At 36.9% G+C, this 25151-nt stretch overlaps 1 protein-coding gene and 1 long non-coding RNA gene across 2 annotated transcripts in view; both read left to right on the forward strand.

Annotated features, from left to right (window-relative positions):
- LOC127526608 (uncharacterized) overlaps window positions 1–18703 on the forward strand; it is a 45783-nt gene extending 27080 nt beyond the window's left edge. The window contains exons 5-7 of the mRNA XM_051922492.1: window positions 4508–4564; window positions 18183–18293; window positions 18423–18703. Coding sequence (XP_051778452.1) covers window positions 4508–4564; window positions 18183–18293; window positions 18423–18572 — 318 coding nt within the window. The 3' untranslated portion in view covers window positions 18573–18703. The remainder of the gene's footprint in view (window positions 1–4507; window positions 4565–18182; window positions 18294–18422) is intronic.
- Window positions 18704–21514: 2811 nt separating this feature from the next.
- The window catches only part of LOC127526521 (uncharacterized), a 212470-nt gene continuing 208833 nt past the window's right edge, over window positions 21515–25151 (forward strand). The window contains exon 1 of the long non-coding RNA XR_007934021.1: window positions 21515–21830. This is a non-coding gene — a long non-coding RNA (uncharacterized LOC127526521). The remainder of the gene's footprint in view (window positions 21831–25151) is intronic.

Consider the following 25151-nt stretch of genomic DNA (forward strand, 5'->3'; position numbering starts at 1 on the left):
TGATGGGCACAGATTCCAAAAACCCTGAATTTGTTTAGACAGGATTGTTAATGGATGGATGGTTGGACAAAACATGTAATAAATAAGGTGGATAAATTTGCAGATTACACAACACAAAGTGGAAAATGAAACACAAACAGTAATATCTATTTAGATGGTCCTGAACATAATTCAGATTTGCACCATTCAGATACAACTAATTCAATATAGGTGTGCAGTGATTGTGTAGAAGAAAAGCACATCTTAAGAGAAACACTTCAGAGATGTACACGTAATATGCAATAAAATATCACTGTCCTTAACGAGGAACTTTATAGAAAATAATTAGAAGACTAATTGTGTGTTTGCATAAGCAAGGTTACACTCAAACAGGTCACATCTGGAATACTGGGTATAGCTTTGATCTCTGTATTATGAAAACATCCTTACAGCTTCACAGTTTGTCAGAGAAAATAATATACAAGATTTTTATCCCTGTCACTGCAGGGTGTGTCGGCTTTACAGATTTATAGGGTCATTACTCACAGTGTACAGAGTACATGGAAACTCTTAGTTTCATGTGCTTATCACTGTTCTGAGTCATGATTAGTGAGTAGAACTACCTTATCTCAAAACCTCTGTCTTCCTTAACTGAAAAATTCAGAGCAACGTTGAAATCTTGAAGGATATGAATATTTTCTGCGTAAGCACATGAAGTTAAAGAGGTGACTTTAAACTTTGTTTAAAATTTTGAAGGAGTAGGATGAGTGGATGCCAAGTTACTTAAAAAATAAATAATTGAATTTTATTAGAGGTAAAATGTATGGAGTTGTTAAGAAGTCCTTCATATAGGACTGAAGTTATCTGTAACACTATCCATGTACAGTAGTGTAACTGAGCAACTTTCAAATCTCAGCTCACTTATGTTTTGGAAATTATATGTGAATATCAGATGCGCTGAATGGCCTGGTCTTTTCTTAGATTAATAATTCATTGGTTAGATTCTGTTAAACTCGCTGTGACTGGCAGATGCCTATGTAATCTCTTACTGTTTTTGTTGGTTGTGGAGTCATACAAAAAAAATGAAAATCATCTAGGATACTTTTTAATTCTTCACTGGATGATGTTCATTTTTATATTTTTGACACAAGCTTGTAACACGAACAGGAAGGAATTATTTCTTAGTGACTGGAAAGTTTATGTATACAGATAAGCCTTTTACTGGTTTCTAAGTGGTCTCCCTAACAAGGAAGTACTCTTGAAAATGAAGTATAGTCTACGGGAATTTACAATGAATCTAATCAACAAATTCATATTACACTTGGCAAAGAACCTCAAAAGATAAGATGTGAAGATACCAAAATCTTATTGTAACCGTACAAAAGACTTTCTGTTACATATCAGTAACATGTATATTCAATTATAAGTGCCAATCATTCCAAACTATGTATGTACATGTGTGTATGTGATAAGCAAAGGCGTACTTTTAGGATCAAGTCAATTTTACAAGCATTATTTACTTTTCAATGCTGCCTTGAATAAAACTCAATCTGTCCCCCAAATGCTTTTTAGGTGTTCATATGGTCCTTCCACTCTTTTTTGCCCTGTATAGGAATATCCTGGTGCTTACATTTCTAGTGCAATATTTACACTGAACAATACAGTAACACAGAAACTGCAGTTCTCAACTTCTGCTTTAGTGGTCTGATTGGTGTCGTGTGGGTAATATTAAAAGCATTTGTGAATGAAGGTTTGAAATCTGATATTTGAAATGATGAGTTTTTTATACATTTTAAAAATTCCTTGTCTGTTTGTGCTTCTTACAATGGGTCCATAGGTAAATGAAAAAGCCATAAACTTAGCAAATATATCCACTTCGAAGCAGCAAACATTTCAGTTTAGGGAATTGTCTTTTCCATTTATGAGGCATCCTTCTGATAACATATGAAACTAGAAATAATTATTTCATTACGGATTCTTGCAACTATTTTTCTTAAGATAAGAATACATTTTCTTTTTGCTTGTCTGCTAACAGCTTCCACTGTAGGTGGAGTTATAATAATGCGACAAGCACCAAACTATTCTCTGCTCATAATCCTACTTTTGTGTCTGCAATTTTACTCTTTCAACAGTTATATTCTGCTATAGCTTTTAATTACAGACAGATGCGCAATCACATCATATGATTATTTTTTCCTAAACTACACCTACTTTTCTCCCGTTACAACATAGTCATTTTACATAGCCTACAGAGTGAGATTCACACTAAGAGACAGCGTAGTATGCAGAACAAATAAGAGTTTTATTGTATTTTATGCAAATAACAATCAATCTGTAAGTAAATGGGGAGGACTTCCAAAACTCAGGCAGACCTTAGTACTATGAGACAGGAATGACAGCTCTGTGCTATCTGCAGAAGCTGGCATAAAAGGAGCGCTGCGAGCAGTGAGGACAGCAACAGTGCTGACAGTGAGGGGGCAGAAGTGCAGACCACAGACAGCACTTGCTGAGCCTGTAATTCATCATCTTGTTTGGTGGCTCCATTAACTGTATCTCACTTGACAGATTACTAGTGCTTGCATGTCTGGTAGAAAAATACACACTAAGATTGTACTCTTCATGCATAACCACCGACGAAGAGCTGGGGGAAAGAGTTATGAGGGACGTTCAAAAAGTTTCCACATTTCTTTTTAACTATTTATTAGGAATTTCAAAAACAAATTACATCACTTTTCTACATAGTCACTTTCATTTGTGATGCAATTTTCACAGCGTCGTATTAACTTTTTAATGCCCAATTACTACTCCTCCCACCTTCACTATTTCCAACAGAAATATAAAAGTGCAGAACATTTTTTTGAACATCCCTCTGTGATATAGCTGGTCCATGGCTCAGAATAAAAACCCCATTTTTAAATAAATAATTGCCGCACTCACGGCTTAAAGAGGGGGCATGGTAGTGTGGTCGGAGCAGTTCTCGGACACTACGTGAGGCGGATGTTTCCTCGCTTAAGTGCATAGGTGAGGAATCGTCCGCATCTGTAATTAAAGCCGGGAGCCACAACTGAGCCATGTTCCCAGGATAAATAGGAGAAGCGCGAGGTGGAAAAGGAAACAGTAAAAGAAAGGAAGATGCAGAGAGCGAGAGAGCAGCATTGGGGGGAAATAGAGTGGATGAGCCAGCCACCTGAGAAAGAGTAAGGTCAACACAGTCAGGGGTCCCAGATAGAGCGAATGATCGGCACTGTTGGAAAAGGGTTGTATCCACTGAGTTAATAGAAGAGTGGGTACAATCGGAGACAAGTCTGCCCTAGGGATCTGAGGGATGACTTCAAGTGCGAGAAGGAAGATGGGAGGACAACTGACCCTGAGCGGACAGGCAGATTCAGTGATGACAGAACAGATTTAATATGGTCTCTTTTTCAGCCATGTCTACATATCCTGCCTTCAGCATTTTATTTATGCTTCAGATTTTTTGGGCAGTCTACAATAATTCAGTTCCAATCCTCCAGATGAGAGAAGAAAAACCCTGAATCAGCAGGCAAAATGAATCAGAGTAAATAACATAATGTCTCTAAAATGAAAGAAACCAGCCTTAGTGAAACCATTAGTGTTTGATTTAAAATACAAATCAGATTCCACGTCTAATTTCTATTGTACAGGTCTGAATTGTAGAACCATATTTATTGGCAGATCATTGTGTTTCTCTTTATATTTCAGCCAAAAATGTGACTTTATTTAGTTTTTTAAAAAGTACTACTTTACCAAACTAAGAAGACAGTTTATCATTGTATTTATACAGCCAGTGTCATTTGGCTATTAGCAGGCTGAATAAAGGCAGTTAAACTGGGCAAAGTATAGATTTCTGAAAAACAACAAATAAAATATTCATTTTTCAAACACAGTCATCATCTCTTAACTGAATACTTTCTACCAGTTCAGGGTAGTTCCATAAAGGACAATCCAGACATACAGTCTGTTCAGAAACGTGCTGTGGTCTATATTTAAATTTCACAAATACAAGTGCTGGGGTATATTTCTGGTCGCTGTTTTAGTCACAGACCATTTAACCTACACTCTTATTCCTTTGTTTTATGATTTAGCTGTACTTCATTCCTATAATCTTCATTTCCACAGTGTTGCTCATGAAACAGAAGGCAAGACAAAGATTTACAGTATTTGTCTTTAATTGTTCAGATCCTCATGTAACCACTGCCTTTTCTACTATTAAATGACTGATACAGCAAACATGGAGCCCTTTGAGTACTGGAAACTGTTTTGCTTATGTTAGTTGTAAATAGTTCAGAGACTGATATATTCTAACAGTAGGAGAAAGTATAAACGTCACACATGCAGTGACCCAGTAAAGGATGTAAACCCAGGATGCTAAAGCTGTGAGCCAGCAGAATAAACCACTGTACTAAAATGATCCCTAATGTTAAATTAAGAATATACTAAACTTTTTGTTTTCAAGTCATGCCTTTCCATTAATTGACTTTTTCAAGTTTCACTTTTTCTCTTTCCACAGTACATTATTTCTGGAAGTCTCTCTATTTGTGGTGCCGATACGATTCAACCTTGTCAAGTAAGTATAAAGATCTGTCTAGTTCTTTATTACAAACTGGTCATTTATGTCTTATCAGCAACTATAGGATTATCCTTCTTCTGCTTTGTTTTACTATTAATAGTACAATACACAGAATATATAATAAGAGACACACTCAGCTCTTTAGAGATTTTTATTTGTTGTATTTTCACCCATGATTAAACCTTTCCTACAGCTTTCGAAATGCCACTTTGTTTATAAACCTTCAAATCAAGGACCAGGAGATTTGTAGATTCATTAAGGTTGTTTTTTGTTAAGTAATTTTTCAGCATTTCTAAGATAAATGAAAATGGCCTTTAGACAGTTTGCACATGTAATGTGCAGTACATCCACCACATCTGGTCTTAGGTTCTAAACAGCCTCATTCATGTCATAAATTGTGACTGTATCTGGTTTCACATTTTACACAAGCGTTGTGCTTCATGTGATTGATTTTCACATTATTTGGTTTTTGATCTAATATTGTGTCAAGATGGAAATTATGTGACTGGAGTGTTGTTGTCACATGATCATTGTATTCTGAATAGTATGAAGATCAAAGTGGTAAAAAGACCAAGAAATGAAAATGTGGGTTAAAGGGAGATCCAAAAGATTAATAAAAATAGAGAGCCTAAGGTCAAAATCAGGAAATACAATACCGATTGACAAAACCAAAACAAGAGACAGGAATCATGGTCAAATTGCAAAGCGAAAGTCATGGCTATGCAAAGAGCCTTTCTTATTAACTAAATGCGAAACAAAGATTTGTAGTTTAAGAGTTTGTATCCCGTAGATGCCCCAGAGGGTGGATGGGCATCCCACCCAGGATTGAGATGAATCCCTCACCCAGCTGAAATGCCATAACAGAAGGATGGACTAAGTACGGACAATACCTGGCTGGGATGCCTTATGATTCCCATCCTAAGTGGGATGCCTGAAGGCTACATGAATCAGTAAAAGAGGATGGCAGGGAGCAGTTCATCCCCCACTATAATAGCTGGCCGTATCCCTCATATACAGTCCCTGTTTGGAAACCCACAGGGCCGCATGGTAGTTTGAGTCCAGAGGTGCAGCTGTAGAGGTCCGGGCAGACAATAGAGGGCACTTCTGAGGGCCTCCCTGGCTTTCTTATGACTCAGAAGTACTTCCAACTGGCCATGTTATGCTACCGTAAGTGTTCCTGGGCCCAGCATAAAAGGAACCCGCTGCAACACATGATTGAGTCAGAGGGCTATGCTCTTGAAAGAGAAAAATAGAGAGAACTTAAAAGTCTGTTCATTGGCTGTAATTGTAAATGTATTGACCTGTCTGGATTAAAAATCTTTACATTAGCACCCAGAGTTGTGTTGAGTCATGTGTGTCTGGGGTTTGGGGCCTTAATGGTGCCCCCTACTGTTCACAATTGTATAGCAGCAGTATCATGCAGTCATAATTTATAGGCATGCATTATGATATCACATATATCAGCATGACTGGTAACAAGTTATATTGCCAACAAGAGTATTGCCATAATCATGAGGAAATTCCACAAATCAAATTTACAAAATGGCACTGAAATGATGTCATTAAAAAAGTGATATAAAACAGTGGTTCTCAACCTTTACTGCCCCAGGACCGAGATTTAACTTTCTAAGTTTATTGATGACTCACACACAGCAATTGAGGAGTAGGGTGGTTGTCCTTGGTGAAACAAACACTTAAAAGAGAGGGTGAGGGTGCTTGCCCCATTGGAGAAATAAGTGATTATAAATGAGAAAAAATATCAATTCTTGTTGATTCCTTGTAACCGTGAGAAACTAAGTTGATGAAACAGCTTTTTTTTTTTTCTTGCATCCATCCAAAACAGGGATGGCCACTCTCTATCCAAGAATGGCAACCTGCAGCCCAAAGTGGGTCGTGACATACTGATTGAGAAAGACTGATATAAAACTTTACTACAAAATACATAGAATAATGAACCAAAAATAGATAAAACAAAGTAGAGTACAGACAATAAAACCAGTATTCAAAACAGCAGTGTCTTGGTGGCCAGTCTCACAAAAGTAATCATGCAGTAGCTTTTCCAATATTTGTATTATTTTTGTTTTAACAAATAAACAAGTTATTACCTTAAAAACACATTCTTCTTCCTCTTCATCTTTTCCCACTTCTATGTGGGGTCAATGTGCTTGATCAACATTCTCCATACAGCTTCGTCAATCAAAACCTTTACCTTCAAATTCTTCTTTTACATAATTAATCCACCTTCACTTTGGCTTCCCGTATTTTTTCTTCCCAGGTACTTCCTTTCCCATTACTCTTTTGCTCACATATTCATTGTTTCTCCTCATCATATGTCCATGCTATCTCAACATACTTTCTTGTACTTTCTTTCATATTTGTCCCACTTTTGTTGTATCTCTGATTGTCTCATTTCTTATTCTGTCCTTTTTTGTAACTCCACACATCCATCTCAATATTCTCGGTTCTGCCACATCTTCTGCTGTGCTTCATTTACTGCTCATGTCTCAACTCCATACATCATTGCTGGTCTTACCACTGTCCTAAAAACCTTACTTTTAACCTTCAATGTGAATCTCCACAATGCTACTGATACCTTGCTTTCAATACAAAAGAGTTTAGTTTATATAACAGGTGCCAATGTTGCTTATGCCCACTGCACTGATTGACTTGGGTGAAGTAATCCCTTGGAAGCTCATCCTAGAAAAAACAGATAATTACTCTTTTCCTTTGAAGTTAATATTAGTATCTCTGAGGACATTTTACACGACCTGTTATTAGATAGATAGATAGATAGATAGATAGATAGATAGATAGATAGATAGATAGATAGATAGATAGATAGATAGATAGATAGATAGATAGATAGATAGATAGATAGATAGATAGATAGATAGATAGATAGATAGATAGATAGATAGATAGATAGATAGATACTTTATTAATCCCAAGGGGAAATTCACATACTCCAGCAGCATCTTACTGATAAAAAAAACAATATTAAATTAAAGATTGATAATAATGCAGGTAAAAACAGACAATAATTTTATATAAATTTAACGTTAACCCCCCCGGGTGGAATTGAAGAATCGCATAGTTTGGGGGAGGAACGATTTCCTCAGTCTGTCAGTGGAGCAGGACAGTGACAGCAGTCTGTCGCTGAAGCAGCTCTTCTGTCTGGAGATGACACTGTTTAGTGTTTGCAGTGGATTTTCCATAATTAATAGGAGCCTGCTGAGCGCCTGTCGCTCTGCCACAGATGTCAAACTGTCCAGCTCCATGCCAACAATAGAGCCTGCCTTCCTCACCAGTTTGTCCAGGCATGAGGCGTCTTTCTTCTTAATGCTGCATCCCCAGCACACCACCGCGTAGAAGAGGGCGCTCGCCACAACCGTCTGATAGAACATCTGCAGCATCTTATTGCAGATGTTGAAGGACGCCAGCCTTCTAAGGAAGTATAACTGGCTCTGTCCTTTCTTACACAGAGCATCAGTATTGGCAGTCCAGTCTAATTTATCATCCAGCTGCACTCCCAGGTATTTATAGGTTTGCACCATCTGCACACAGTCACCTCTGATGATCACGGGGTCCATGAGGGGTCTGGGCCTCCTAAAATCCACCACCAGCTCCTTGGTTTTGCTGGTGTTCAGGTGTAGGTGGTTTGAGTCGCACCATTTAACAAAGTCATTGATTAGGTCCCTACACTCCTCTTCCTGCCCACTCCTGATGCAGCCCATGATAGCAGTGTCATCAGCGAACTTTTGCACGTGGCAGGACTCCGAGTTGTGTTAGAAGTCCGATGTATATAGGCTGAACAGGATCGGAGAAAGTACAGTCCCTTGTGGCGCTCCTGTGTTGCTGACCACAATGTCAGACGTGCAGTTCCCAAGACGCACATACTTAGGTCTGTCTTTAAGATAGTCCACGGTCCATGCCACCAGGTATGAATCTATTCCCATCTCTGTCAGCTTGTCCCTAAGGAGCAGAGGTTGGATTGTGTTGAAGGCGCTAGAGAAGTCTAGAAACATAATTCTTACAGCACCACTGCCTCTGTCCAAGTAAGAGAGGGATCGATGCAGCATATAGATGATGGCATCCTCCGCTCCCACCTTCTCCTGATATGCAAACTGCAGAGGGTCGAGGGCGTGTTGAACCTGTGGCCTCAGGTGGTGAAGCAGCAGCCTCTCCATGGTCTTCATCACATGTGATGTCAGAGCAACAGGCCGGAAGTCATTCAGCTCACTAGGACGTGATACCTTTGGGACTGGGGTGATGCAAGATGTTTTCCAAAGCCTCGGGACTCTCCCCTGTTCCAGGCTCAGGTTGAAGATGCGCTGTAGAGGACCTCCCAGCTCCGATGCACAGACCTTCAGCAGTCATAGCGATACTCCATCTGGACCCGCTGCTTTGCTGGCACGAAGTCTCCTCAGCTCTCTGCTCACTTGCGCTGTTGTAATTATGGGTGGGAATGTCTCTCCTATGCGGGTATCAGCAGAAGGATGTGTGGAGAGTGCAGTACTCCGAGGTGAGAGTGAGAGTGGGTTAGGGTGGTCAAACCTGTTAAAGAAGTTGTTCATTTGGTTTGCTCTATTATCTTTTCATTACTGAATTCCTTGGAGCCTCAGCAGCATGTTTTAAGCATGAAAATATTTTTATGAGTGTGCTGGTCATGACAGCTTAATTGTTACATGTTGTTCTATTTCTGCATAAAAAAACTTTTCTTCATAGTATGACTGTCTACTATGTAGTGCTGGTCTTTCTCCTTCATGTTTATATTTCCTTCAACTCAGTGACTTTGAGCTGAGGGAAGAAATTCATATGATGTATTTCTGAAGAGATTTTTTTTCTTGTATTCAAAAGCTTGTGCTACAATGGTTTGCAAAACCAAAAAGAATCCATTTTCATTCATCCTGTAATCATAAATTTGGTTTCTAAAACAATAACCCCCTCTGCTTTATCATTCCAGAATATTGGGGTGAAAAGTGAAAAAAAAAGTTTATAAAATCAGTTGATAAAACATTTTTTAAATATTATTTCACACAAGAATGTATTGTTCAATTTAAATGAGTTAATTGGGTTGAATATCTTTTGTTTTTAGATTAAAGGAGCCTTGGCTACAAATATCATCAGCACAATTTTCAGCTGCATTGGAGTCATCATGTATTCAATAGATTTAGCAGTTCAATGTTGCTGGTATGGTCCATATTGCTACAATTGTTCATTTGAGGTAATTTTCTTTATGTTTTTTCTGAAGTATTGTCTGGTCAGGGCTTTTTCAAGAATATAGTAGCATTTGCATTTCAAGAAGTAGCGCTAGCCATCTGAATTTTTTATGTATAAGAATTTTCTGCACTCTTGAACTCTTTGCCCAAAAGGTAATCCATAACTGTTAATGTTACAATTCTATAGATTTTTTCTTTCTAAAGCACTTGGATTGAAAATGGAAACTGATGGAATCAAAATAAAATCAAAACTAGGATGGGTGGTAGATTTCAGAATAAAAATAATTAGCATAAAATATTTAAGGATTACTCTAAAATTGTCATTGAAAGAACATATTATTAAATATGATACTCAGGAGAATAGAGAATGACAAAAGAGTGCTCTTTAAACAAAGTCCAGGAGTACTAAAACTTCCAGTGCCCACAAGTATTTTTTTATAATAAAAATAAAAATCCACACAGCAGTTAGGTATTCTCTTGTGATACAATCTACAATGTAATCAGAGCATAACATATATACAATTTCTGAAAAACCTAACATAGCTTAACCTTCTCTACATTAATCTAATTCATCTTTCTTAATCCAGCTACCTCTAATAGGAAAAGTGAAATGCAACACATATATAGCATAATCAGTCTGAATGCTAAATGTTTTGAAAAGGATCATTCCATGTTTAAACATTGATTAATATAATTTGTACAGAACATAACTAAAAGTGGGTCCATTCAATGTAATAATGTATGCTACTCAAAGGCAAACCAGATACCAACACTGAAATCAAAAAGAGAAAGATAAAAACAATAAAAAAACAATCACTGAGATTAATTAAACATCAACACAAAATGACTAGTGTGGGATTCATACCCAGTACACTGAACTCATGAGGTGGCAGTGATAACTTCTGTACAATCCTCACTAAAACATATTGTACTTAAAATGTCTATGAGTACAATAGAAGGGTAAGCATGTATGTTTATGCAAAAGTAAGAAAAAAAAAGAAAAAGCATTGTATTTTACAGGAAAACACAAGAAAAGCCCCTAACATCAAGAGAAAATAATATAATTCTTCTATGTTTAAAACTTGTTATGTATGTATGCACAATAGCTATGAAGCTTTTTTCTTCTTTTAAGGTGACAAATTCCTGCCCCATCTCTCCTATAAATAAGAAGAGAAAATCCCTTTGCAACCTACTATGGGAAAAAATATTTAGATTTTAGCAGCAAATGCATTGACCTGCAAATCTAAAGGCTATCAGTTCAATCTCTTCTGCTGTCACTAACCATGTTAACTAGGGAAAGTCCCTTTGAGCCATTTATACCATATGTGTATAAATTTGCAAAAAATTATACCTGCTCAATAGAAGAGAGGCACAGATTCATTTAATGCCACAGTGATCAGTCTATCAAAGGGTTGTTTCAGTGATATGTATGTAAACCACAAAGCAATCTGCCAAACCCTAAAATAAGGAACACTTTAGTTTTCTCATGTGCTCATAACTTTAAGTTAATTAGCTGCTTTAGTGCCCTATGTTATCTGGAAAAGGGCAGATTTGGCATACTGTTTGTAAACTGCTTTTGGGAAAGAAAGAGTCTAGAGCTTTAAACTTAAGGTGAGTATTTTACTTGTATACTGGGTGATTGTGGAATTGTTAAGTAAGACAACATATTGGAATTTCAACTTGATTTGGGAAATATTATGAATAATGGGTAATTTACATGAATAAATTACATGAATCTGGAGACCATGTGACACACAAAGCTCACTGAGAAAGAAGGCAAAGGAAAGTGGGAGAGGTTAGGTTTGGTGCATGCCAGACAATGGCGTAGCTGGGGGGGATAAGGGGGGACATCTGTCCCCAGGCGCAGCATCTAGGGGGCACCAAATTGATGTTTCTTTCCCTTCCCCATTGCATTTTGGCAAACAGGAGGGGGCGCAAAATCTTCAGTTGTCCCCGGGCGCTGAAAACCCTAGCTACGCCTCTGATGCCAGAGAGCAGACATGTGAGGCACAGACTCAGATGTACAAATCTATGAGCAGTGAAACTGGCTTCTAGAATGTGGACTATTAATTTACTGTTGAAAGAGGGGGCCTTGGCTTACATCTGTTGAGATATGACCATATAAAATGAAACTTGTATCTACATAGAGCATTGAATTGGAAAAAAGGCTTTTTTTATTTGAGGTAGTCTCTTTGGTACTTTGCAGCTTCTGAACATGAAGGGCTCTATTCAGTGGTGCAATAAGGAGTATATTTGGCTGTCTTCAGGCTACAACTGGGAATATCATCAAGAACTAAACAAAACACTTTGAGGAATCCCAGTGCAATTAAAAAGTTGGAAAGTAGTTCAACCTTTGACCCAACAAGAATAATATGAAGTCTGAGCCAGCCATAGAGTAGATGAATTTGAGTGGTTAAGCATTTGACAGTCCTTCTCACATGCTTTGTGAATTTGGAACAGGCATAACAGTGTGTAGTCTGTGGTATCTTGTGGGAGATGTTACATTGGATTCTAGGACCACTGCTGTATTCCAATTAGTCCTTGAATTTGTGGAGGGCAAGTTGTATTTGTATTATTAACATTTGAAAAAATATATTTAAAAGTTGATGTAGAAGAGTGCAACACATGCTTTTGACATTCTTCCAGACATATTGATAGATGAACAGCAAGCTATTAACATGATGGGCCACCTCCATCTTTAGACAGTGTGGTAACTCTCCCAAACTTAAAAAAATAATACACCAAAGCAACCTCAATCATATGATTTCTTTTTTGTCTCTATGTTAGACAGACAATGTGGTGTAGTGATTAGGAATTTTGCCTTCACACCCTGAGGCTGTAGGTTCAAATCCCGTTACTGACATAGTGTGTCCATGGGGAAGTCTGCCTGTGCTCTGATTGTAAAAACAAAATGAATGTTGCCAATTGTATCTAAAATGTCAAAGGTAATCTTGGATAAAGGTGTCAGCATAATAATATTGCCATTTTGATTAAGTCCTCCTCCCACCTCTACACTCTGTGGTCACTTCTGAGCCAAGCCCTTTTGGGATAGTGGATGTCCCACTTTGGTTACAGAGGCATCTTTGTTTAACAACAAATTTTATACTGTAGTGTCAACAATGATCCAGTTAGTGTGGAGTCAAGATTATTTTAAGCATCAGAAAGACTGCTGATAAATCTTATTGCCTAAGTAATAGAACAAAACAAAGTGTAAAGTCAGAATACAAATCCAAAAGTCAGGTACCAGAAAATTAAAGATAAAACGCACACAAATATTTTATACTTAAAAGTTCCAACAACAACAACAACATTTATTTATACAGAACATTTTCATACAAAAAAGTAGCTCAAAGTGCTTTACATAATAAAGAAAAGAAAAATAAAAGACAAAATAAGAAATTAAAATAAGACAACATTAGTTAACAAAGAAAAAGAGTAAGGTCCGATGGCCAGGGGGGACAGAAAAAAAAAAAAAAAAAACTCCAGATGGCTGGAGAAAAAAATAAAATCTGCAGGGGTTCCAGGCCACGAGACCACCCAGTCCCCTCTGGGCATTCTACCTCAAATAAATGAAATACAGTGATCCCTCGCTATATCGCGCTTCGCCTTTCGCGGCTTCACTCCATCGCGGATTTTATATGTAAGCATATTTAAATATATATCGCGGATTTTTCGCTGCTTCGCGGGTTTCTGCGGACAATGGGTCTTTTAATTTCTGGTACATGCTTCCTCAGTTGGTTTGCCCAGTTGATTTCATACAAGGGACGCTATTGGCAGATGGCTGAGAAGCTACCCAACTTACTTTCTCTCTCTCTCTCTCTCTCTCTCTCTCTCTTGCGCTGACGTAGGGGGGTGTGAGCAGGGGGGCTGTGTGCTGCTGCTTCCTGAAGGACATGCTGCACGGAGCTTCGCATACTTAAAAGCTCAAAGGGCACGTATTGATTTTTTATCTCTCTCTCTAACTCTCTCTCTAACTCTCTCTCTGCTCCTGACAGAGGGGGTGTGAGCTGCCGCCTTCAACAGCTTTGTACCGGCGGTGCTTCGCATACTGAAAAGCCAAAAAGCCCTATTGATTTTTTTTTTTGACTGCTTGCTTTGCACTCCTTTGAAAAGGAAGATATGTTTGCATTCTTTTAATTGTGAGACAGAACTGTCATCTCTGTCTTGTCATGGAGCACAGTTTAAACTTTTGAAAAAGAGACAAATGTTTGTTTGCAGTGTTTGAATAACGTTCCTGTCTCTCTACAACCTCCTGTGTTTCTGCGCAAATCTGTGACCCAAGCATTACATTCTAAAAATAACCATATAAACATATGGTTTCTACTTCGCAGATTTTCCTATTTCGCGGGTGGCTCTGGAACGCAACCCCCGCGATGGAGGAGGGATTACTGTAGTCCTCTTTGTATTTAAGGTTCTCACGGAAGGACTTGATGATGATGGTCACGCAGACTTCTGGATTTTAATCCATCACTGTTGGAACATCACGGTGCTTTAAGTAGATGGTGGTGACACAAGGCACCACCAAAAGGACACCGGAAAAGGAAACAGAAGAGAGAGTAGGGGTTAGTACAGTTTTTAGAGCCACCATGAATAGTTATTATAATGAATTGGATATACAGAGTATCAGGATTAAATTACAGTGAAGTTATGTGAAGGCCATGTTAAAATAATGTGTTTTCAGCAGTTTTTTGAAGTGATCCACTGTATTAGCCTGGCAAAATCCTATTTCATCACCTTCTTTTGAAAACACAGTGCTTAGATTTCCATGGCACAAACAATTTCTGCAATTACATAATTTCCAGAGCAAAAGAATGTGTTACAATGCTCTTCATCTAAATTTATTAATGATATTAATAATCAAAGGAAAAGGCTTTCTGATTATTAATTACAAGAGTGCCGAGTGTTGCACAAAATTCATCTCATTAACGTGTGTGGATCCATGTAAAAAATGTGAACATTATTTTAAAGATAATATTTAAAAAGTCATAATATGTTAAACAAGCCTCTACACACATGGTGTGTTTATTCTTTACATCTAAAAAGTACCTTCGTTGTAAATAAGGGTAACCAAAGGCATTCATCCATTTTATTAGAAGACTGCTTGTGAAAATGAAATGGTACTGACAAATCACAAACCAGCACCAAATATCTTTTCTAGATTTTGAAATATTTAAATCTGCCACCCACTTAAGGTGGTGGTGATGTGGTGAAGGGAAATAGTGAGTGAGAGCACTAGAAATTACCTACAGTATTTCAAAAGGGATATGTAAAAAAATAAATAAATGCATAAAAAAATTAAAAAAGGTAAAAAAGCATAAAACTGCATGCATTAAGGGCAGCACGGTGGCACAGTAGTGCTGCTGCCTCGGGGTAAGGAGACCTGGGTACACTTCCTGGGTACTCCCTGCGTGGAGTTTGCATGTTCTCCCCGTGTCTGCATGGGTTTCCTCCCACAGTCCAAAGACATGCAGGTTAGGTGCATTGGCGATCCTGAATTGTCCCCTAGTGTGTGCTTGGTGTGTGTGTATGTGCCCTGTGGTGGGCTGGCACCCTGCCCGGGGGTTTGTTTCCTGCCTTGTGCCCTGTGTCAGCTGGGATTGGCTCCAGCAGACCCCTGTGACCCTGTAGTTAGGATATAGCGGGTTGGATAATGGATGGATGAAAGAACTTCCTATGCCTTCTGACTGTTACCGTAGAGGGCAGAATGGTGGCTCTCTGGCTAAAGGATCTGGGCTGGTACCTCAAAAGTTGCCAGTTGAAATCCTGGCAGTGAAAGAAGGAATGCTCCTCCATTGGGCCCTCAAGCATGGCCCTTAACCTGCAATTGCACCAAAGGTGCTGTACAAACAGCTGACCCTTTGCTCTGAACCCCAACATCGTGTGCCTCTGGAGAGTAAGTTGAGGTATGCAAGAAATGACAAATTCCTAATACAAGAAATTGAATGTGGTGAACATATAGGGTTTGAAAATCACTTAAAAAACAAAATAAAGTGGATGCAAAATGTGGTTGGCACACAGGCAGTGCCAACGATGGAAAAAGGCTCTTTTTTAATATATTAGACATTTTAATTAATTGATATTTTTGGCAGTGTACTATATGAAAGTAGCAGTCTGACAGTCAAAAAACAAGTTAAGTAGCCACTTGCTGAGTTTAAAGGGAATTGGGGGCTGGGGTGCCAGACCCATCAATATATATACTAGTCAGGGGTTTCAGAAGACCAGTCCACAAAAGAGTCATCTGCCGGGTCTGCAAAAAGATGGAAAGATCTACTATTTTATTATGCTCTTTATGTTGTCAAACTTGAATTGTATGCAACTCACCTGTATGTTAAATTGTTCAGAAATTGTAACACAGTATGCTGCTTTAAAGTGTCATCATAAAGGCACAATCATTATTACTGGCTTATTTAATTTTGTAGCACCAGGCCACAGCGGTGCTCACCAACAGCAACTCACAGTGGACAATTAGTCTTCTTACATTGCTTTTTTAGGTAACTTGCTTACCGTTTCCGTATTAGTTAGAATTTTAATGTGACTTGCCATTTTTATTGGCTCCTCTAGAGCTAGCACATAACTGGAATGCCAGCTCATACAATGGACAACTCATCCGTCAGCAATGTAAAGAAACAAAACAATTTTCCTTCATTTCGCATATTAAGGTTAATTTATTTGTTTGCACACAGCACAATATTGGCACAAGCCAACTCTGAGATGTGGATTTAATAACAAATGCTGGTCAGTGAAATGTGTAGTTTTTCATATAAAAGTAGAAAAAGTAATGTTTGTAAAGCATTACATTTTATAATAGCTAACTATGTAATAGATTTAGTTTACTTTTTGTGAGTAACGAACAATGTAACTAAGTTCCACAAGTCTGATGGGCATTACATCAAGAGCTGGTTTATGGCCTGATTTGTACAGGGAAAAGTACATTTACTAAATATATTAATATCAGCCAAACACTTTAAAATGTCAAAGAAAATATACAACTTAATTTTTACAGCTGTATAACACATTCTGAAGATGATTACAGACAGATCTGCAAAATAATACTCGTATCAATTTCCAGTGATGTAAAGTCACAAATTACATTCACTTCCGTTATGGTTCTTCTGTAGATTATATACAGATTTTTTTTTTTTTTTTTCAAGCATTTTTAAAATCATACATAAGTACTTTTACTCTTTAATTATGTTTAGTTGTGATTCTGCTTTGTTACTTTTTTTCCAGGTGGATTAATAAAAAATAAAATTAATTGACCATGTTCAAAATGTAAAATTCATAGCTCAAAATAAGACTGCACAAAAACTATTTTCGGGGTTGTAGGTCATGATCTTGCCACACAAATTGTTTTAGTAAATAATGCCATGACTGTGTAGTTCACCCCAGTAATATAAGTGGTTGTATCTCAGTGTATCAGACCCTAGTGTATCGTCCAAGAGCTCAAACTTATGAACAGACATGGAAGTATGTTAATTTTTTAAACTAAGCAGTGGTATTTAATATAAACACAGCAAAAATGCTAAAAATCACAGCTGATTGCACAGAAAGATACCACAATAAAATATTGGTTACCTCATGCTGTTACCAAACAAGTTTCCAGTTTTCCAAAAGCATAAGCCACAATAACAGGCAGCATTATTTTTTTAAAAAGATGTTTCCCTTCAGTTTATAAAACATAAGTCAGCTGTATACAGCACATACATCATTTCCTAAATCTGTACACATTTTCTTAATGTACATTGGTAAGTTCAGCAAATTCAGCAGACATCTTCTGTATATGAATATGGGCACTCATCTATTGAGAAAAGCATTTGTTTCCCTGACCAGAACAAAATAGTCCCAACAGAGAACAGTAATGGTGAGGGCAAGGAGAGCTGTTGGCCATAGCTGCATCCCCTTATAAGCAATTTTTTATGTTGATAATACAGTGCTGTATATGTCTAGGCATATATTTCAAATGAAAAAAATGTACAAGAATTATACACTCTAAGTACTTCAAGTCAAGAATGATCAGTGACCATTTTTGTCTAAAACACTTCCTGCTCCACCAGAGTACAGATTTTTTGTTTTTCATTTTCAGCTCTTGCATGTAGTTGAAGATGTGTGGCACAAGCTCCAGATTCTGAGTTTTTTAAAATTTGCTTTTATAAGCTGTGCTATTCTGATTGTAATTGCCTAATATTTACTAATTTTATTTTTGTTTTTCTGATATAACTAAATAGTATTATTTACTTGAGTAATTTTTTCACAGACCACTTTTTTTACTTCTACTTGAGTGGTTTCCACATTTTAAACCATTACTTTTACTGAAATTAATTTTTGACTAATTAATAATACTTTTACTTGAGCAGAATTTTTCAGTGCTCTTTTTATCTCTGTCAATTTCCAATAAGGCTACACAAGGAATAAAGGGTATCCTGTTGAGTTTTACTATTCTCGAGTTCTGGTTGAGCTTGTTCACATCAATCTATGGCTGCAAAGCAACCTGTGGAAACCCAGACCAGGTAATACTTTTACATAATATTCCTTTTCATTCAGTTTTACATTAAATTTGTATTTGGCACCCTGCACTAAACACCTTATCGATGTGTCCAAAGTTCTTTCTTGTTAATTTGTTTATTTTTTTCTTACAGCCTATAATTATCATCCAGCAGAATGTCGACCCATCAGAAATTCCAGTGCAGATCCCACAGTATAATGTTCCACTGCAGACTACTCCTATCACACAGCCATATGATCAGCCTCCAAATATGCCATCTTACCCTCCTCCATATGCTAAGTAAAAGAGTGATTCAGCTCTACAGCACATGACATTGACGAAAGTGACTGTGGAAAGGGTTTTGCCATCAAAATGCAAGACTCAGATCTTTATTTTTATTAATCAACATTTAACTCAAATATCTTTTATGTTTCTTTGCTTAAAAAAGGACTGATTTAGTTTATTTTGATTGACACTGAATTCTCAAGAATCTCTGGATGTGAATCTTTGTGTTTTCTGTTAAGAGATATATAAAGTACAGTGAAAGTGTACATTTTTTTTTACTAATATGACAATTTCCTAGATAAAAAAAATAACGACATTGTGATGAAAATGATGATAATAATTTGGTGCTTTTGTAAGTCTTTTAATATCAGAAGGGATTATATTTTTGCCTAGAAATGATTTAATTATACATTTACTCAGTTTCCTGTAATTTATTAACTACCCATGTCAACTCAAAGAATTTTGATTTGCTAATTATTAACAAACATTTTTATTTCATCTTCCTCGACAACCAGATGACGTGAACAACAGGGATTTTCATTTTATTTTTTCTTGTTCGCTCAAGGTCTAACTGCTCTGCTCTGAGGTTTTTGAGTGTGCACCAGTGAAGGTACAGTATAGGCCTCTCCTTCACCATGACATCTCATGTAATTTCACACAATACAACACTCTTAGTCTCTCTGAAGTCAGACATTTTATATATATACGTCTGGAGACAATCATGAGTGAATGTTGAATAAAATTGGATGGGAACAATTCAAAGGCTCATTGAGTATTACATTTCTAAATGAATCCAAAGCCCCATGAACGTAAACTTCAAAGTAGGTACAGTGATTAAGAACTGCAAAGAGCAGCGGTGCTCTTGTTAATCTGGTCTGACAGAGAGTAAGCTGCTGATTATGCGAAAAGTTGAAAAGTCTCCAAAAAACCCTATTAAACATATAAATGTGCATTGCATGTGCAAAGAGCACATTGCACATGTTAAAAATATACATAACCTGATGTAAGCGAGAAACCTTTCTGTAATATCAGATTATACATTGGCATTTGAAGACATCAATGGACAATTTGTAAATAAGAATGATACCTTGTTGCAGGTGATGTGTGTGTCTCTGTTATTCACTGTTACAATGATAGTGAAGGAGTCAATGTGAGTTTAAAAGAACTGGCAGCTACAGTATGCTTGTGATAATGTAAACTGCAAAGTATGCCTTTGAAATAAATGGTGTGTCACACCTTGTCAAATGGACTGCCGTTATGAAGTGCATAGCAAAAAGTCAGAGCAGACACAGATTTCAGTACTCAAAACACACAAATCAACAAAATCTGCCTAATGACAACAATAAAGCATGGACAAGGCTGCACAGCACTCATCTTCTGACTGTACATTCAAATGAGTAACTGAAGGAAGTTAACATTACTGTCTAATTGGGAATGCAAACATACTGTACCATGCCAGAATATAGCCACTGAATTTTAATACACAGTTGATATCTAGGCCACAATGCTTATCTAAACTCTGCTGTTGTTATGCCACATAGTGATGCAGTACTCAAAATGACAGAAAAATATGACAGCAAACAGAGCTCTTCTCAGATGTGTATAGCTATGGTGGTTTACATATGTGTGTATGTTTGCATGTGTGTGTATCTGTCTGTCTTCACTGTGACATTACAATGTACAAATTAATCATTAAGCTTTGACTACCTTGTGTTACTGAGCCCCTGAATGAATAAGGGCAGTTTTAGCTTCTATTTCCTTTCAGCATCAAGTCTTTTTCCAATTTTCTTTAATCAGTCCCTGAACCCCAACAGTTTAGATTAGTGCATGGACTGAAGGAATTAGGGGGTGAGTGTTTTAGGAAGAAGCCCTGTGGGTGTAGCTATTTGCAGCGCTGGATTTCATCACTATTCGTTACAGATTTTGGACTGGGCTGGCCCCAGATATGTATTCTCATTTGAGAATCATATCTGGCCCTGTGAGACTTCAAAATTTCTATCACAATGTTTGGGCTCTGGAGACAAGCACATATTTTACTACTAATTTCTTACTTTGAATTTGGATTGGGGTTAAATACTTAGACTAATGTGACTTTTATAAATTGTTCTGTCCTTCACATTTGCTCCATCTTTTGTGAATATATAACCTGCTAATGGAAAAATATCAGTGTACTCCAAACTTAAAATGTAGCGTAGAATGCAAATAGAAACTGTTACCTGAGAAACCTTGTAGGTTGATAACCCAATTTGAATGTCTGTTTCTCCAATAAAATTAAAAATACAGCAACTATTGTTTGCTGGTGCTTTAAGATATGTTCCAAATATATTATATTCAGTTGGCAAAACTTCATAATTTAAGTTCTCTAATTATGGCTGAACCATCCTTTGAAATGCTTAAATAACATTTTTTTCACAATATCCAACAATTCTTCATTAGTAAGCCAGACAGAGTTATGGCTAAAGGAAAGAAACCCTTCAAAATAACTGAAGAGAGCCTTTGAGTACACAGTATACATACACACTTAAATCACACAGACATGAAACTGTGCAAAAATGCTAAACAGTCAACTTCTTTATCATCACGGAATGTCCTGGTAAAGCCTATACAAACATTGGTTTACCAAGAATATGTCATGTTAGATTATATTATTAACACAAATGCTATTTCACCCTGTCATTTTAGTTTGTACATTTTTTAATAATCCATACAACCATGCATCCATCAAGTCAGTCAATCTGATTTTTCAATTTATGAGTCAAGGACAACCAGAATAATAAAAGGGAGGCCAAGATGAATGTAAAGAAACTATCTATGCAAAAGAAAATAAAAGATGGAGGAATCAGCAAAAGGAGAGCAGCCTTAATTAATTACCACAAGTTGCTGATTCCCTTTTCCACCTTCATACTGCGTCCTCTGCTCTGTTTTATTGAACTCCCATTCCTTACTCTGTTTTTTATTTGGCCACGTTTTGTCCTGCCAGTCAAATGACTTGTCTCCAGCTCTGCTGCTGACTATACACTCTATAAGCCTTTAAAAATGTATGGTTGAAGAAGAAGGAGAATCCCACAGTAGTATTAAAGACACCGATGCATAGCTTAACCCAGGTGCCACTGCAACCATTCTAAATAAGGAACCATATACTGTGTTATACCCATATTTTGAGCCATGCACACTCTAGAGGTTAGGAAGTGTTTTCACAGCTTCTTTCTTCTTTTTTAATGTGTGGTTTGGCACTTCTGCCAGTTGTTGAGGCTGCCCAAACCTCAGAGTACAGAAGGTGTTATTTATAAAGTGGCCAGAGATTTGAAACTCAGGCTTTATGTGATGTGGATTTGCCTACACCTGTGCTGGGACAAAGTAGTGACTGCTTGTGTGTCATCCACCAGTACTCATTTTTCAAGACCCTAATAATGCAAAGATGAGCTACCTGTGCATTATTTAGAAATATCAGGCCTTGCTGTACCTGTTTGGGGCCACATTGCTCTAATTTTTCTAGGTTTGTTGTTTCATTAACAAGCTACAATGGGTATACTCTTCTACTCATTGAATACTTTTGTAAGTGCTACAAGAAGGAAAGGAAATATTTAGAAGGTACAAAAAAAGAAAACTTTGGTAATGTAAAGAACTGGAGAAAGGCTGAGAACATGAATATTTCATGTAAACAAGAATGCAACATATAAATACACATCTGAAAAGAATTTAGATATTTATGTTGATATACCTTTGGGCAGTATGAAGAAACTTATAGTATATTTTAATGTCTGTAAAATATAAATCAAATAGTATCCTGTGTTCGATAGCCAATTCACATTTAATGTATTGTGTGTAGTTCTTCTCATTGTCCATAATACATGACACAATTGCAACTTCATAGAACAGCAAACAGGCACATCCCTGTAATAAAAGTAATATCCTACTGTAGTAGATTTAGAGCAGTGGTTCCCAAAGTAGGGGTCGCGACCCTCTGGGGGGTCGTGAGACATTGGGGGGGGTCGCGAGATGATTTCCAAGAAATCAAATACTTTTTTAAAACTTTTTAGAAATTAATTAATCCACCCATCTCATTAGGTGAGGTGTTTTGTTGAAATTAAACGAATGAGTAAATAAGAATTTTTTAAAAAGTTATATGGTTGTTAGAGCGTTATGTTCTTTTTTGTTGTCATGCTCTTGTTTGGATAGGATATTTTGTTGAAATTAAACAAATGAGTAAATTACTATTAAAAAAAATTATATGGTTGTTAGACCATTGTGTTCTTTCGTGTTGTCATGCTCATGTTTGGATAGGCCTATTGGCGCATGTGCACCGTTGCGCGCAACATTTGTATATTTTAACCACTTCCGAGGATAGTGGGGGTCACGAGTCACTGGCACGGTTATTTTGGGGGTCATGAGCTGAAAAGTTTGGGAACCCCTGATTTAGAGAACATATCATTCTTGAGCATAAGCAATTTGGGAAGTGATCACGTAGCTCTCCTATTCAATGACAATGTGAATCAACAGTCTATAAAGCATGCATCACGTGCAGTACGGGAGGCCAACAGAGGATGAGTGAATGTACATAAGATTTCACCAAACGTTCTACCTGCCAAAGCTTGCTAGGCTATGAAACAAGCAAATGCTTGAGTAGTACAGCTGACTGTTTATAGTATACAGGCATAACAGATATTACAAGACCAAAAAATGTAGTTGTTGCATTTTTTTTTAATTGAAGCACTCTGATCTCTCAGCTAGAAAACAATTTCACCAAATGATATATCAGTCATAATTTTCACGGACCATCAACTGACTTTGTTACCTGGCAAGTTTAAGGTTAACAACACAAAAGCCTGGATGCAAAATAACCAGCAGATGAGGAAAGGGAAAATACTGCAAAAATCAATTGATTTAAGAACTGATGAAGCTTTAAAGCTACACTCATTGACCCTTTTGCAAATGACAACTTTTTAGCAAGCCATGGTTTTACTCTCACAATTAAAGCCAGTTAATGGTTAATAACAGAGTTTTTGCTCAGAGCATTTGTGCAACAAAATTCATTGCAGTTCCCTCGTAACATGCTAAAAGGCCAGGAAGGGATGAAAGTCATCATCTTCACAAAAGGAACATGGCATAACGTGTAGTAATGTGTTGCAAAGAAAGATGTTTGCCTTTACATTTCAGATGACTCAGGAAGACTGGTGTAGTCTCTGGTCTTTGTATTATTAAAGGAGAGAGGATATCATTCAACAGAAGAAAAAATGGCTGCTGAACTTTCACATTGACCCTTTATAAGCTTTAGTTAGGGGTTCCTTACTTTATTAAACAGGCAAGAGTTACTGACCTCCAGTTTTGTGTTATTTTTTTTTTTCTTATCTCTTTAGTGTGTTTTACGATGAAATAATCCCAGCAAAATATCAGCCTGTGTTGTTCAGTAAATATCTGAGGTTGTTTATACTTTGTTGTTTCTATTTTTTTTTTTTTTGCTTTTATATTCATGTTTAGGTATTGCTTTGATGCTAACTACCAGGTTGTTTTTAAACTGTTACTGATGATAAATTGCTTTTGCACATTTTTCTTCAACATATAAATTGGTTCATGTTTCTGTTATTTGATTCAGATTACCTACCATTTTTGAAAACATTTTACATTTTTCCATACTACACTGTGGAGGTGAGACCACTGATGCCTTTTAAAATTCAAAGATATGCTATAGTATCATGCCTGGATCTAGACTGCTCAGGTTGGAGGGGGCAATAAGAAATTTTGAATGGGCAGCTTTTCTTTCAATTGACTATACAACAGCTCAGTAGCAGTTTGTAACCAGAGAGTGGGGCACATGGACATAAATATTTTTAATGTTTATGTTTTAATATTTTAAACTCTGCATTATGCTCATAGTTATCTCCATTCAAGAAATACATATTATTATTATTATTATTATTATTATTATTATTATTATTATTATTATTATTATTATTATTATTAATATTATTATTATTATTATTATTATTTAGTGATTTCTCAAAGGTAACTTAGATAGATAGATAGATAGATAGATAGATAGATAGATAGATAGATAGATAGATAGATAGATAGATAGATAGATAGATAGATAGATAGATAGATAGATCCACAATCACCAAATTCTTTTTCCTGTTATGTAGCATGGTGCAATGGAAAGGGGTCAGGACACGTGACAGTGAAAAGAATTATCTAACATGCAGCTGAGGATACACTCACCAATGTAGTTACAAACATTGTATGAAGTTAGGAAATGCTTCCTTTTAAACCTACATATGGTGGCACACAGTTGAAAGGCTTACATAACTGTCAGGGCAGTTCTGTTACAGTAGGAGTCTGACAGGCCCACTGACATAGACACACAGCATTATTAGTCACTTGAATACTACTCTCCATCTCTTTCATTACGGTGGACAACTTTCACAGTAAAGGGCCCAAAGCAATTCACTCCAGTGCTCTAAAATGCTGCTTTTAACAAACATAGTCAGGCTAGGGGCAGATCAGCCATCTTAGGAACTTGATTTCGGCAAATAATATTCTGGTCCAGGCTAACTAAGTTGTTCATCAAATTTTTGAATTTGCAATTTTGTCACAGGGTGAG

This window comes from Erpetoichthys calabaricus, chromosome 2 (assembly GCF_900747795.2).
Source record: "Erpetoichthys calabaricus chromosome 2, fErpCal1.3, whole genome shotgun sequence".
In the NCBI taxonomy this organism is placed as follows: domain Eukaryota; kingdom Metazoa; phylum Chordata; class Cladistia; order Polypteriformes; family Polypteridae; genus Erpetoichthys; species Erpetoichthys calabaricus.